General features: G+C 39.9%; 1 protein-coding gene across 1 annotated transcript; it reads left to right on the top strand.

Annotated features, from left to right (window-relative positions):
• The first annotated feature begins 556 nt into the window (after positions 1-556).
• On the top strand, positions 557-991 carry LOC120089022. The gene is made up of 2 exons (XM_039046457.1): positions 557-797; positions 843-991. The coding sequence occupies exons 1-2, from the start codon at positions 557-559 to the stop codon at positions 989-991; spliced, it is 390 nt and encodes a 129-aa protein (XP_038902385.1).
• Positions 992-15,606: the final 14,615 nt, after the last annotated feature.

The following is a 15,606-nucleotide window of genomic DNA, read 5'->3' as shown; positions in this document are numbered from 1 at the left end:
GCTATTTTTGGCCAACACTATTCAAGGATGCCCATGCCCATGTGGTGCAGTGCGATAGACGCCAAAGAACAGGGAACATGTCTAGAAGAAATGAAATGCCCTTGACTTCAATCTTGGAAATCGAATTATTTTATGTATGGGGAATTGACTTATGGGCCCATTTTCGCCTTCACAAGGTCATCAATACATTCTGGTCGCGGTTGACTATGTATCAAAGTGGGTTGTGGCCATCGCATGTGCTAAGAACGATGCGGCCACAGTGGAAAATTTTCTCAAGAAGAATATCTTTACCTGATATGGAACGCCCCGTGCCTTAATCAGCGATGAAGGCTCACATTTCATCAACCGCATCATCACCAACCTGTTGACCAAGTTTAATGTCAGCCATAGAGTTATAACCACCTATCACCCAGAAACCAATGGGTAGGCAGAAATTTCTAACAGAGAGATCAAAACTATCTTGGAGAAGGTAGTCAGTACCTCCAGGAAGTATTGGTCACCCAAGCTCGATGAAGCATTTTGGGCATATAGGACTGCCTTTAAAACTCCAATTCGCATGTCCCCATATGCTCTGGTCTTCGGAAAAGCTTGTCATCCGCCTCTCAAGTTGGAACACAAGGCAATGTGGGCAAGCAAAATGCTAAACTTTGATCGAGCAAGCGCGAGGAAAGTCCGGAAGCTGCAGCTGAATGAACTGGTCGAGTGGCAAATGAACGCTTACCAAAATGCTAAGCTCTATAAGGAGAGAACCAGAAAGTGGCATGATGACCGCATAAGCAATCGGACATTCTTCGAGGGTCAACAGGTACTTCTGTTTAACGCGCGTTTGTGATTGTTTCCAGGGAAGTTGAAGTCCCGCTGGTCTAGGCCATTCTGCATCAAGACTATCTTTCCCCGTGGCGTAGTGGAGCTAACAACGGAAGATGGGAACAACGCATTTAAAGTCAATGGTCAACGAATTAGGCCCTACTATGGGGGTGATGTGGAATGACGCATGGAGACCATCGACTTAGACAAGCATGATTGACCGCTTGCGGGGATGCTATTGCGGTAACTCTGAAAAACTTTTTCAATTAGCATCCCTATATCTATGTTTAATTGCTTTCTTTACAGCTTCATTTACTGATTTTTAAATTTCGTCATTTACTGTTTATTAGAACTAGCCTTTACTGCTTTATGTGTTTAATTTCAATTAAATTGTACATTTCCATGTCGTGTTTTATTTCTTTACTTTTATGCATGAGTAGCGTTGTTCTTAAAATTTTCGTGAATGACTGAATAAAACAATGAACACCACAAAGTCGGATTGACTTGCGTGTTTGATGAATTAAAAAGAAAAATAAAAATCGGTGTGCAGTGCTATGATGAGTGCATTTTACACTAACAAGATACACTTTGCGTTCATCCTACCTAAATGCATTGCGTTGAGGGGTGTGTTGCACTCGTATGTATTTTTCGCCCGTCCTTAGCAAAAACGCACTATGTTGAGGTAGTGTTGCGCCAGTAGAAATACCATGTGCCCGTCCTCCATAAATGCGTTGAGTTGAGGGGTGTGTTGCGTGATACATGCGTTGTTGCCCGTCCTCTGCAAAGATGCATTTGCGTTAATGGATGCATAGCGTTAATCATTAACCGTGCACTCGTCTGAATCAAATACAAAGGATAAATTCACTTCGTTATTTCTATGAATAAAAGCTATTTTTTTATTCTTTGTACATGATCAAATTTTGTATTGTGTTATTTATAATTCTTTGTATACTTGGTTAATTTTTAATACAACTAAGTAACAATTCTTTCCGTATGCGTTAACCTCTTATTTATCATCCTTTGTCAATCATTGCGATGTTCTTTATCTTATATTTTGCGTTATCCATTGCGCTGCCATGATGAGTTATGTGCATACCCTTTGCAACATTTCCCACACTTTGTATTTTCTGACTAACACTTAGATAATTTGTAGCATTAGCACTGTTTTACCTTGTATCCTTCAAGACTCTGCTCAAACCTTCTTTTCAAAATTTTGACTAAGTGTTTATCTATTTTGTCTAATACAACGCAATGAGGACCTTGTGCATCTCTAAATTTGGGGGTGGGGAAGGTCTGAGTAGATGTGATCAAGTGGATGCGATTATCATTAGAAAAAATGCATTCATTGTCAAAACAAATCATACAAACTTCAATGTCAACACAAGGGAAAATCAAAATCCCAACCTAATAAGAGTTAAGTCATGAAAGGAACCTGCTCGTAGTTAGATGTTCGTATGACACCCGTGGGAGCAAGCCAAAACGAAGGTGGGTTTCCAAGATCGACGCAATATGAAAAAAAAAAAAGAGAAAAATAAAAGAATATAAGGGACAACTCCTCTGACCAGCAAAAGTTAAACTTAGCTCAAAATCAAGAGTTGAAGTTGAGATTGGCACACAACCGTAGTTGGATGTTTGCATGACACCCATGGGAACAAGCCAAAACGAAGGGTGTAACCATGATTAGCAGTCTCTAATAAAATGACGCAAACTAGACCACCGCATACAGATGCACCAAGTTATTTTTGCATAAAGAGGTAAACATTCTTTTCAAAACAAGAAAGAAATTTTTTAGTAGAGATTTGTTGTATAAAAGAATAAAGTACGGCATGTTTATGAATTATCAAGGATAGAAAGAAATTGCATTGTTAAGTAATGTTGCCTAGGTGGAGCATTCGGAGCAACCAATCGACGCAAAATAAGGATAAGAATTGAGCAATATTGCCTTAGTTGAAGATATGCTTGAGGACAAGCATATATCTAAATTTGGGGGTGTGATACCTTATAGAAATACAAGTTATTTATACTGTTTTATTTAGATATTGCGGCGAAAAGAAAGAAAAGTTGCGTCGATAGTATAGAAATTGGCTAAGAAATGCGAAAATTATAAAATGTCGTCAATACACCCACTAACACCATTGCGACGGTAAAATAAGATGGAAGACTCCTTGCGGTGACAACACTCCTATTTTTCCAGGGATGTCTTTTACTCTATCTTTAACTTGCTTTCTTAGTTTAGGTTATTTTTATTTTTATTTTTATTATTATTTTGGATATATGGCTACTTCCTTGGTTGTGGTGCATTTGCTCTTTATAGGTGCAACAATAAGTCTCCTCGGTTCGCAGTACAACGGAAGAATTCCTTTCATCCTTTAACGCATGGCTTCGATCACATGGATTCCAACGCATAATCGCATGCGTTGTTCCGTCTAAGGTTCTTTTCTTGTTATCTTTTATGCCTTATCCTTTTGAAATTCTATTTTTCCCAATTGCGTTGCTTTGCGATGTTTCTATGATGGTACATATAATTCACCGCATCTTCTAATTAATCATTGCAAGGCGCTCCTTACTTTTATTAGCTTCTTCAAATTTTGAAAGTCTTTAAGTTTTATTTTGCACAAATCTGTGTCCAAACATTTATTATCGCATTCTTGTAATTTTGTTTTTAGCTTTGCGATTAGAACGCTGCCAACCCTTAAGTTTGGGGGTGGCAACGGTCTTAGAGAATTGCGTTCATTACATTGTGATCATTTAAAAAAAAGTGAGAGTTTTTTAGAATAATAACTCCACTATAAACGCAATGGGGAAACCCATGTTGTTAAGAGTTAAGTTGTGAAAGGCACTTACCCGTAGTTGGATGTCCGCATGACACACATGGGAGCAAACGAAAACGAAGGTAAGTCGTCAAGATCAATGCATAAGCACAACTCTTCTGTCCGGCGTAAGCCAAATTAAGCAAGACAAGAGTTGAGTTGATTATGGAACGCAACCGAAGTTGGATGCTCGCATGACACACGTGGGGGTAAGCCAAAACGAAGGGCGTAACTAGGTTCAACACCACATTTGAATAAGTAATCAAAAAAATTTTAAGTATTTTTAACTTATGCATTCTCAAAAGCTAAACGCAAAGTTGCAATGAATGAATAAAAAGTTTTTTAGCAAAGGCTTGCCGGATTTAAACTTGAAAAAGATCTATTTGAAGAAGTAGCCAAAGTGGAGGAGAGCATTGCAGCAATGGTTAGAGGTATGAGGAAATTATATTCTGAAAAGCTGGTCATCGCAAAGGAAAGCCAGAAGGTGAGTTAGAATTTCTTGAATATAACACATGCTTGAGGACAAGCATGATTTTAAGTTTGGGGGTGTGATGACATGCATAAATGCATGTCATCTTAGGTCTTTTACTTAGAATTATGAAGGCTGTTAAGCAGAATATGCGGCAATTATGTTAGAAATTCATGAGAAAATGAGCTTGCGTCATTCAGCATGATGAATCTCGGCTAACCCATTATTATGCGTTATTATGCATTCAATGTCCTATTTTTGTAGCTAACATAGGAAGTGGACGCAAACACAGAAACCGGACCACCGCATAGACGATCGCATGCAGAGAAACTCTCCATCGCAAAGGCGAACGCGTTCGATCAACGCATGGGTGTTGCAGTCATCAGACGCATACGTCCATCGCATGGGAGTTGCGCTCGTCAAGCGATTGCGGTCATCGTGTAGAGTTGTGATATTAAGCGAATTTGGTCACTGCATGATTGTGGCTATATGATAACGTATACTGATAGGATCAATGTAAGATTGGTGGAATGAACGCATCAACGTACATCTCAAGAAAAGAAAAAGCTGATGTTGACATTTCACCTACCACGCCATCAGCAGTAGAGATTCGGAAAGGACTAAATGCACCGGATGTCAGAATCAGAGCAGTCCATTAATGTTATCGGCGATTCAGGCTCTATATAAAGAAGCCGATGAATAGAATTCCAACTTGTCCAGGGATTATCCCTACGATCCAGACAAATTCATGAGAAGAAGCTTGAGAGTTCTTCACCTCCTTCCTTCATTCTGAGTGACGACCGGAGCCTTTGACCGAAGCTAGATCTCAAGAGAGTCAGCTCCTCCGCCCATCCATGGCACTACCGACAGCCTTGACGCACATCCGCTGGAAGCAAGTCGTTGCTTCTAGCCGGTCATTTCATTTTCTCTTCTTTTCTTATATTGTATTGTATACATTTTATGATTAAGAAATTAATACATGACGTGTTCAATACATTTCGGTGTTTCCTTCGACTCCATCTCCATCTTCTTACTTAGCATCTATAACTTTCATTGCATCACTTAGTGAGATTGCTAGAGTATCACATACTTCTTCATGTGGATTAGAGATATGAAGCATGTAGCAAACCACCGGGAGGTGTGTGGTGCGTGAGTGTGTGAGAAAACCTTATTTGCTTAGTGTGAAGCTGTAACAATGCTTGTCTATAGGCGGACGCAACGCTTGTCTATGAGTAAAGTCAGCAACAACTAACTATCTGAGAGGGTAAGTGGTTGATCGCATTAAGCAATGTAAGCTATTGTTCACTAGAGATAGGAATAATCTTATGTTAGCAAAGTTCATGCGGTTACCTTGTCCTATGAGCGCATCATTCATCATTTACGCTTACTTGAGAGAGTAGTCTAAAACCCAAATCTAAGACTCGAGAGAGCGGATTGGAACGCATAGGCAAGAATCGGGAACCTAGAGATAACCTTTGTTTGCTTTCACACAGTGTATGCACCCTACGGATAGGATATTGCATGTGTCCAGGAAGTAGGATAGGGTGGTTGTATGTGGTCATCTCGACACTTATGCATACCTACCACATACGTCCTAGATTTAGGCTTTTAGTGTTTGTAGCATGATCGCATGGCTTGCGTTGACTAAGGTTGCCCTTGCAGTCACTCTTAAGGGTTGCAATGAAATCATCTCCACCTTTTATCTATTTTCCCATTCATTTGTTTCATGTCATGAATTGTCGTGTATCTACCTCTCTTTCATATTCTCATTGCGTTGTTTGTTAGCTAGGAGTAGGAGTAGTGTTAGCTTAGCAACCTCCCATCCATTATTTTATTCAACCACCGCATGCACATTACCACATTCATCAAGCTATAAGTCCTTGTGTTCGACCTCGGATCACCCGAGAAACTTGCGTTCGTGTTATACTTGGCGTGAGCGCATGTGATAGGACGCATGGTCATCGCATACATTTGTAACGCATAGTCATTCCAACGCATGACCATCGACGCATGACAATCAACGCATACTTCAAGAACATGCATCGCATATTGCGTCCATAGAATTTTAGTTGATGAGTAATTGACATCTAATTTCCCATCATCAATGACCAATCAATAAAAATGGCCGCCCCAGAATGATGGGCACATCTTTGTCTGCTTCGTAGTCCAAGATGATGAAGTCTGCTGGCAATATGATTTGTCAGTTGTAACCAGCACGTCCTTCACCTTCCTCTCTGAATGCACCAGAGATCTATCTGCTAATTGGAGAGTCACTATCGCGGGCGCAAGTTGCCCCACATTCAACTGCTTGAAAATTGAAAGAGGCATCAGGTTAATGTTGGCTTCAAGATCGCATAGCGCTTGCCCGATGTATAATCCTCCAATGGAGCAAGGTATAGTGAAACTCCCAAGGTCGCACATTTTCGATGGGATAATAGATTTTGAGCTCTGCGTCAAAGCCACCGTGGTGAACTTACCAATGCCTCTCTTCTTTGTCACCATATCCTTTAGAAACTTCGCATATGCGGGTAGCTCCTCAATTTCTTCAGTGAACGGAATATTAATATGTAATTGTTTTAACTTATTCATGAAGCGTTGGTACTGTACCTCATCATTTTTCTCCTTTCTGAGTCTTTGTGGGAAAGGTGGCAACTGTATTCTTACAGTCCCCTGTTCTTTGGGATCTAATCTAAGGTTCCATCGCTTCTTTTTCTTCTGTTTCTTCTCGAGTCACCGCGATCTCTGGTTCCAGCACAATTGGAGCAGTCCGGCTAGGCTCCTTCTCCCCTGCCACAGTCTTTCCACTTCACAACGCCATGACTTGACATTGCTCTTTACCGGTGCCCCCTGGGTTGCGTGGGAGTTTCGTTGAACTCGGCAGGGCCCTTTACGGTCGATTCTTGAGTTCGCCCACAATCTGGCTTATCTGTATTTCCAGGTTGCGGATGGACGTCGCTTGGTTTTGAAGCACAGTTTCATTATTTTCAATATATTGCTTCAACAAACTTTCCAAAGAGGAAGATTGTGGCGCCTGCGAACTGTTGGCTTGATTACTCGTCTGACCGTTGGTTCTCGGGAAAAATCCAGGTGGCCCTTCTTTTTGCACCACTGATTGAAAATTTTGCTGCTGATTTTTCCACGCAAAGTTGGGGTGGTTTCTCCACCCAGGGTTGTACGTGTTAGAAAATGGGTTGTTCTTCATAAAATAAATTGACTATGGGTTTTGCGTGCATTCCTCCATTGCGTGTCCTTCACCGCAAGTAGCACACCTTGCGATCGTTTGGTTGATTGTGTTCACTTGCCCACTATGCATTGTTGGGCTGTTGATTGTGATTCCCTGTATCAAGTTCATTATTGCAGTCATTTGACTCTGAAGGGATGTGATAGCACCATTGTTCGCATCACTATCCTTGATTCTCAATCTTTGATCTCTTTCTCTCTTGTCTTCATGGTTTTTTGAAATTTGATCAAGGATGTTCTTGGCCTCATCATAAGTTTTATCTAGTAGACCTCCAGGGGCTGCCGCATTGGCAACGGTTTGCAAAGCAGGGTTTAATCCGTGATAAAAAAATCTCCATCTATAAGCAGTCTGATAAGCCATTATGCGGGCAATCTCTTACCAGCCTCTTAAACCTCGCCCAAGAATCGCTGAGCGATTCATCATTATTCTATTCGAAATTGGTGATCAATTTCCTTCTTCTGGCATTCTCCGTTGGAGGGAAATATTTTTTCATAAACTTCTCTACTACTTGTTCCCATGAGGTAATCTCCCCTGGTTCAAGAGAGTATGCCCATTTTTGCCTAGTCACACAACAAAAATGGGAAACAAAGTTAGTCAAACTTTCTCGGTGGAGATATTAGGGCACAAAAGTGTTGTAGATCTCTATGAAGCTTCGGAGGTTGGCATGCGGTCCTCGCCACAAACACCATTAAACTTTCCAGCAGTCTGGATCATCTGCAGCATCAACAGTTTCATTTCGAATCTCGATCCATCAAGAGCGGGCCTCATGATTCCTGGGAGAAATCATAAGTAGGCGACGCATAGTCCCGAATGGGCCTATTGCGATCGTTCACCAATAGGATGGGATTCATCATGACATTATTTTCATTTGGTGCTCCATTTTCATGTTGTTCTGCCATGTTAACTTTCTCTAGTTGTTGTTGTTGGCGGCTATCTCTCAATCTTCGTTGGAACGTTCTTTCAATCTCTGGGTCGTAATTCGCCAGAGAATGAAAGCAGCAAAGAAATCAGAAAAATTACCGTTAGCACACTGTATTGCCGAAGTCCCCGGCAACGACGCCAAAAACTTGATGCGTTATTTTACGGTGAAATAATGAAAGGGATTGTAGTGATGGAAAATGCGTTGTGCAACAAGTTTTCTCAGCAGAACCCAAGTATAAATCCTACTGAGTTTCCTGGTAAGCCTAGGGTCGAACTCAGGGACTAAGGAAAATAGTATGCGGCAATAATTTTTAGATTACTTTGCGGTAACAAATAAATCAAAGAGTTGTTAGGTTGTTGTTTACAATATAAAATGTATGCGGCGGAGTTAAGAAAAGAGTTAATATTACGAAAGATGCGATGAATATGCGGGGGAACGGGTTGAGAAGGGGTTCAGCTAACACTTCCTAGGATTGTGTTCATGTTATGCGATCATGCTACACACATACAATAGCAAATCATCTCTCAACGCAAATGTTATGGCTTCTAGTTTAGAACGCATGGGATATATGCGATGATGTCTATAGGACTTACACATAAGCCTCTATTCTTGTCTATGTGATGACGATTGACACACACACATACAAGGCGACCGCATAATACCATAACCATGTTGACAAACAGAGCTTATCTCTAAGTCTCTATCTCTTGCTTATGCAGATCTAATCTTGCTCTCTCGAGTCTAGATTCTAACCTAGCTCTCTCAAGTCCTAGGTTTTTTCTTTAGACTCTCTCTCGAGTAGCTCTAAAGGGGTGATGGGCGCAACATAAGACAAGATGATCGCATGCAATGAAAATCCTAGGTCATGTTAGCTAAGTTTTTCTCAACCTATTCGATAGATTTAGCTACTCATGCGTGTTTTAAAGAGAGTGAATAGATGTAGATAAGCAAGTTCCATTTTATAGATATATAATCGAAATACAGAATGACAATGCAGAATAAGAATAAAGAGCCTGGTAGCAATCTCTTGCTTCCCAAGGCTTTTACACTGTTCTTCTCTACTCTACTCAAAAGATAATCTTGCTCTCGCAAGAGTCGGCCCTCTCTCTGTTTTTTCCACGCCTTCTAGGTTCTCTCTCGAGCTGACCAAGGCAATCTTCCAGCGTCTCTTCCCTTTTCTCACGCTACCTTCTTAAGTATAAGAAAACTATGAACAAGGCTACTTCTATCTATGGGGAAAATTATCTAACTGAATGAACTTCTTCACTGAAGGTGGCCTCTAGTATTTATAGAGCTTCGGGGTGAAAGGCTTCTTCTCTCTTATGATTACATTGATGGGATGAAATTAATTCTCTATCTGATGCACCGAATATATGTCACCGAAAAGTTGAGTGTACTTGCTACAGTAGTTCGTTAACGGCTTGTCAACTTAATTCGGAATCGACCATCAACAGCTTTCTGTCCCATCATGATTTATTACGCTTTTCACCCAGATGCGCCCACCATGATGCGTCGGCTCTATGCGGCAACTTTCTTGAGCAGATAATCGTGACCATAAATGATCACATAGCCTTGCGTTAATGCAATCTCTTAATGCGCTCGGCCGTTGATTTCTTTGGATCGCATTTTCTGCCTTGCGTCAATGACATATTCTACACAAAAATACATAAGTTAACTGTTTTAATGCGATGGATGCATGCGATCGCCATATTGTGAACTTAATGCTTTTGGACGCAATATTGTATATTTTTATCTTCGCAACCCTGCATTGGTTTATAACTTTGCGGTGTAATATGTGCATTTCTGCCCGTTATCAACGGCCGTTATAAACATAGTAATGACCTAGAATTAAAAAGAGGAAAATAGCACATTTTCAATGCTATCAAACACCCCCAACTTAATTCTTGATCGTCCTCGAGCAAGGTAGAATCACACATTCACACAGAAAAAAAAAATTATGCTTGCTCAATCACATAGGTTGTTACTCTAGTCTCAACAGTCTATGAGGATGAGATTTGCAATAAAACATGAAATCTGATTACAATCAATCAATGAAGCACATTTTAAAATGATTCTAAATTTTTCATGCATGAGTGAATCAAAAGCCCTACTAATTAAGCTCGCAAAATCCGGAACTGTTTTATAGGGCCCTCAATTCGTTTCCCCCTACACTGGCTCGAAGATTCAAAAGTAAAGCTTCCTAGACTCAACTTTGTAATAACACACTTAAGGAAACCAAACTTTTTTTTCATTTTTTTTTCTCTTTTTTTTACTTTACACAAAAGAGGAGGCCTTATCTAGACACATCACCTTCATTTTGGCTTGCCCACATGGGTGTCATGCAATTCATCTAACTACAGGCAATGTCTCCTAACAAGATGCCGAAGCTTACTCATTCCTCGAGGTACTTCGGCTCAAAGGGAAACTACGAGTGTCATAGCCACCCCAGGTTAATCATAGCTCAAGAAAGAGGAGTAATCCCCTTCAAAAATAGCATACAAACTTGCTTTTACTTTACAACACACTCTACCTTTTACAAACTGCTTTTTACATACTCTACACTTGGCTTTTAGAATACATAAGTAGAGTTTGGAAACAACTTAGGCATGCATTACTAGGTTGAGCTTTCAGTCACTTAACACATATAACCTAGGCCCTTCGAGGTGACAACAAAAATATAAGCCCAATAATATAACCCTAAGCACGCAAGACCTAACTTCGTTGGACAAGGGATTTAAAGATTCATGAGAGATAAGAAAAAAAAATTAATTGAGCTAAAAAAATCATGATCATGCTCTTTAAACATAGTTTCATGCAAACCTAATCACAAAAATGGTGCATCATCAACTCCTCAATATAAGAAACCAAGCAAGAGAGCAAGCAAGCAACTCAAGCACACAAACATCGTCCGAGCACAGCACTCAAGGACCAACAGCTACAACATACCCCACCCCCAACTTAAAATGATACATTGTCCTCAATGTATCTCTAATCTAAGCCTAATAAAATAAAATAGTCAAGGGAATAGAAAACCTCCTCTGATGACATTTCTGCACATGGAATGGTGGTAAGAGGGTTGCATTAAATTGATCTTCTTCTTCTTTAGGGTAGAGGGAAAGATCCTACAAAAGAAAAACAAGAAGTTAAACTAGAAAGCAGTAAATGAAAGTAGTAAATTTTATCACCTGGCTCCCTCCAGGAAGGGCAAATTTTTAACATCGATTGCTAAACATGACCTGTCTCCTATCAAGGTACATAGAAATTCTCGTATTTCTCTGGTCCTTTCTTCGATGAGTCAATATAGCCCGGTAAGGCTATAAGACTTCTCATCTTCTGAAGAGAACTAGACAGGTCGAATTTGGGTTTTTTGGATATGGCAAAAAAGATAAAAAAAGAAAGAATCAAATGACTCAAATGACCCAAAAGAGTTGAAACAAAAAAAATACTCAATAGACTCATGAGGACTAGGGGAACAAAACTCGAATATATACTAAATACCAGGAGTCAGAATAGGGCAAGGTCTTTTGATCTCTAACTCTATCACTTGGATCCTATCAGATTTAGGCTCTAATTCTCCTTAACCTCACAAACTGGCGAGCATGGAGTGACGTCCTTATCATCACTGGAGTAGTAGCACTTTGCAAGGAACTTGGCCTCTGAGGTAGAGACGATGGACTACTCTGAAGCGCTTTCTAGTCTCTGCATGGCCTCAATTAGCTGGGCAACATGGGTGATCAATCCTCCGAGCTTAAAGATCCTACTAAGACTAAAGAGTACTTTTAGCAAGTTTATAAATTGAAAATTCCATAGTCATACCTTAACACGAATCTCTAGAAAGTGGTTCCTAATCCTCCACCGTGTCGACATGGACTACCTCATGCCTCTGGGCCTCTGGAAAATCAAAGGAATGGTCTGGCAACAGCTCATCTGGCCTCCTAACTAAAGTTGCAAATTGAGCAATAAGGTCACTAAATCTCTGCAAGTCAGTCCTACCTTCAGCCTTAGGGCGAAGACTTTCCTGCTGGATGTGCTCGAACTCTTGCTGCCTACGGAGGTTGTCTTGCTCAAACTTAAAAGCTCTGTCAGCAAGCTCCATAACCAATGCCTCTATAGACTTACCTGACCCTGAAGACTGAGCCTGAGTCGACTGGTGTGGTGTTGTGAAATCTTGGCCGCCAAAGCATTGTTTCCATCCTGAGTNGCCTGAGTCGACTGGTGTGGTGTTGTGAAATCTTGGCCGCCAAAGCATTGTTTCCATCCTGAGTATCCATGGTCAAAGGACTCCTACCACTAAGAATGGTGAGGCTCGTAGTCCCAAGGATCATAATAACCCTCCTCGGCAAATCCACATGGTACTTGCGTGGGATGCCCCTCGAGTAGGTACTCTCGTACATCTCTACTTGCTGTGATCTACTTTTCACCAAGTGGCCAACCAAGGAAGTCAACTCAGCAAGCTCGTGGCGAAGGCCACTTACCTCGTCTTTAAAATTTGCAACTTGACCTTCAGATGAAGATTGATTCAAAAATTCTATCATGCTTAACTAACACAAAAAAAAAAAAACAAATAAAAGAAAAAGAAACTTTAACTTAAAACTAACTAAGAAGAACTAATTGGCTTTCCCCGGCAGTAGTGCCAATTTGGTAGAGTCGAGTTTACCATCGCCCATAAACCCTTGCTACACAAATAATATTTATAGATCACCGAACTAACTACTTAGACTAACGAGTAGTACAAGCGGAAAGATTGAACCTCAGGGAAATGTGGAAGATTAGTTCATCAAAGCTCATTTTCAATTAAAGAGATAAACTGGGGGTTTGCTATGGATTGATAAATGAAATTGCATAAAACAAAGTGCAAAAAAAGTAAAGATAGAAGCGCAATTAATCGAGATATCTTACTTACAGAAATGGATTCACCCAATGTAATTTAGATCATTGAACCAATTTATGACTTAAACTTCTTGTTTATGCTTAGCTCAATTGATTGGAATCCCAACCAATGGTCCTAATTATCTAATTAATCAAAATGCATAGAAAACGAATCTACTCCATACACATTAACAAATCGCATTAAGTTATAGGGATTACGCTAAGATGAGTCCAACGTCTAATTAAACAATCAATATGGTTTTTATCTAGGTTGCTAGGAGCAGTCCTTTTTGCCTAACCCATAGCTTCCATTAGGATTAACTTATAATTATATGTCACATATTACAAGTTAATCACAAAGCATTAGAATTACACAAAAAAAAACATTGGGCGTCAATTAACAATTAAAGTCATGCAATTCATAAATGTAAATTCATATTAAAACCCATAGACAAGTTTGTATACATCAATAAATCGAAATCTCACAAAAATACATCGAGTTCCTCCGAATCCCTAAGCTAAGAAACCAAAACCTTACCTTCACATGGAGATGGAGAAGCTATAATCTGGCATCTACTCGATAAATTACTAAAGAAATGCCAAAATTACAAAGTGGAAGAGAGAAGAAAGGGAAAATTTGGCTGGAGCCCAAAGGTGGGCGTCTTCCTCTGACCTAAAGTGAAGAAACGTATATATAGGGCAGCGTCGCAACGTTGCAACACTGCATAGATGAGCGTTGCAACGCTATGAGTAGCGTTGCAATGCTACTCTTGCAGCGTGCTTCCATCTTCAATTCATAGCATTGTAAGGCTATATGTAACGTTGCAACGTTGCCTTTTTTTGCCCAAAATAGGTAGCTACTGTGTTATAGCATTGCGAAATGCTCGTTTGAGCATTGTAACACTCTTCCAGGGGTGTTTTCGTCCATTCACGTCCTTTTGAAGTCCGGTTGCTCAAATTAGCTCCTAATTTCTCCAAATTAACCTTGAATTGCTCGTAACAACTAACTCTACCTCCAAGATGCTCAATACCTATAAAATCATCAAATACACATTAAACATAGTAACGACCTAGAATTAAGAAGAGGAAAATAACACAATTTTGGTTTTATCAAGGGATTTTTTAAGGCAACAATTCATGCATGTGGAAACTGACGTGTATATGAAGATAAAATGTCAATGCGATCATACCGTATTGAATGTTGATCTAAAATCTTGGCGGCGGCACATGCTCCACCTTCCTAATCGGATAAAAACCCTAATAGTCTACCCAGACGATGATCTGAATTGGGCACAAACAAATGTTTATTCGACGTCATAGTAACACATCACCCTTCTTCATTTCCATTTTTCCCTTAACTAAAAAAAAATTCTCAAACGACGGAGCAATCTCAATACTTTTTTTAGCAATTCATAAAATGTCACACCCCTTCCCTAGCCTTAGCCCCCCCAAAACCTGGAAGGGAGCATGAGGGTACACCAATAGTATTCCAAGACAATATTTCAATTTAATGTTTCCCTCCTTATCTATTAAAGATTTCAACATGTTTACAATACTCTATCTAACTTTCATACACATAGTTCAATCTCCTATATTCTTTATTACATGATCCGAGCCGTACCCTAAGAATTTACTAAGTCCTGGTGTGTTGGTGGTTAGTAGACTCCTTCCTGAACGCTCCATTTTGCTACTTGGGGGGGGGGGGGGGGGGGGGGGCGATATAAGAAAACATTTGGAAGAGTGTGAGCTACTAAGCTCAGTGAGTGGTTCTTTTAGATATAATAATCACTTTGCAAAACATATTTTTGGGAAAGAAATCACATAATCACAATTCCAGTATAATCTATGCATGATCATGTGTACATTCATTCAATTATCATCCCCAGTTCCATGCTATACTTGGCATGTTCTATCATGGATATATTATCGATCCCAACAACTTTATTTGGAAACTTTCTTTAAACCCACTTCTCCTGCCAATGTGCACATCGACAATTCTTTTCCCGCTAGTCATGCTTAGGTACTTGACTATATTTCCCACCGTCGTCACCGACTATATTTTCCACCAACCGAGGCCGACTATATTTTCCCGCAAGCACCTTTTATTAAGCAGCTAACTTAGGTAATCTGGGTAATATCTAGTTTCCTAGCAATTTCAAACACAATATCATGGGCAAACAACATAATATCATAAGCATGCATTTGGCACTTACATATGCATTTATCACATATCAATGATAAAAATAAGTAAACACTCACCGTTAGCAAGTTTTTTCCACTAAAATCACCTTGGAATACCTTCCTGAGAATTCCTCTATCAATGGAAATTCCTCAATTAATATCTGTTATATCAATAAATAATGTCAAACTAGCCAAAATACTATTTATAATGAAAACACCAGCTTACCCTACTCAATTTTAGGCAAATTCCAAATTAGAGTCTTTAGAGGTTTTTGGACCGTGGTAGGCAGCTGGTGTTGGCAGTAGG

The sequence above is a fragment of the Benincasa hispida genome, chromosome 10, assembly GCF_009727055.1.
Source record: "Benincasa hispida cultivar B227 chromosome 10, ASM972705v1, whole genome shotgun sequence".
Lineage (NCBI taxonomy): Eukaryota > Viridiplantae > Streptophyta > Magnoliopsida > Cucurbitales > Cucurbitaceae > Benincasa > Benincasa hispida.
The sequence above is the reverse complement of the archived record's forward strand: the minus strand, read 5'-3'. Positions and strand labels throughout refer to the sequence as shown.

Bases quoted from the DNA above. Each gene is read 5' to 3' on its own strand.
- LOC120089022 (XM_039046457.1), top strand. From the start codon at position 557: ATGTCCCCATATGCTCTGGTCTTCGGAAAAGCTTGTCATCCGCCTCTC. The intron at 798-842 runs GTCAACAGGTAC...GATTGTTTCCAG, and splicing joins CAATCGGACATTCTTCGAGG to GGAAGTTGAAGTCCCGCTGG.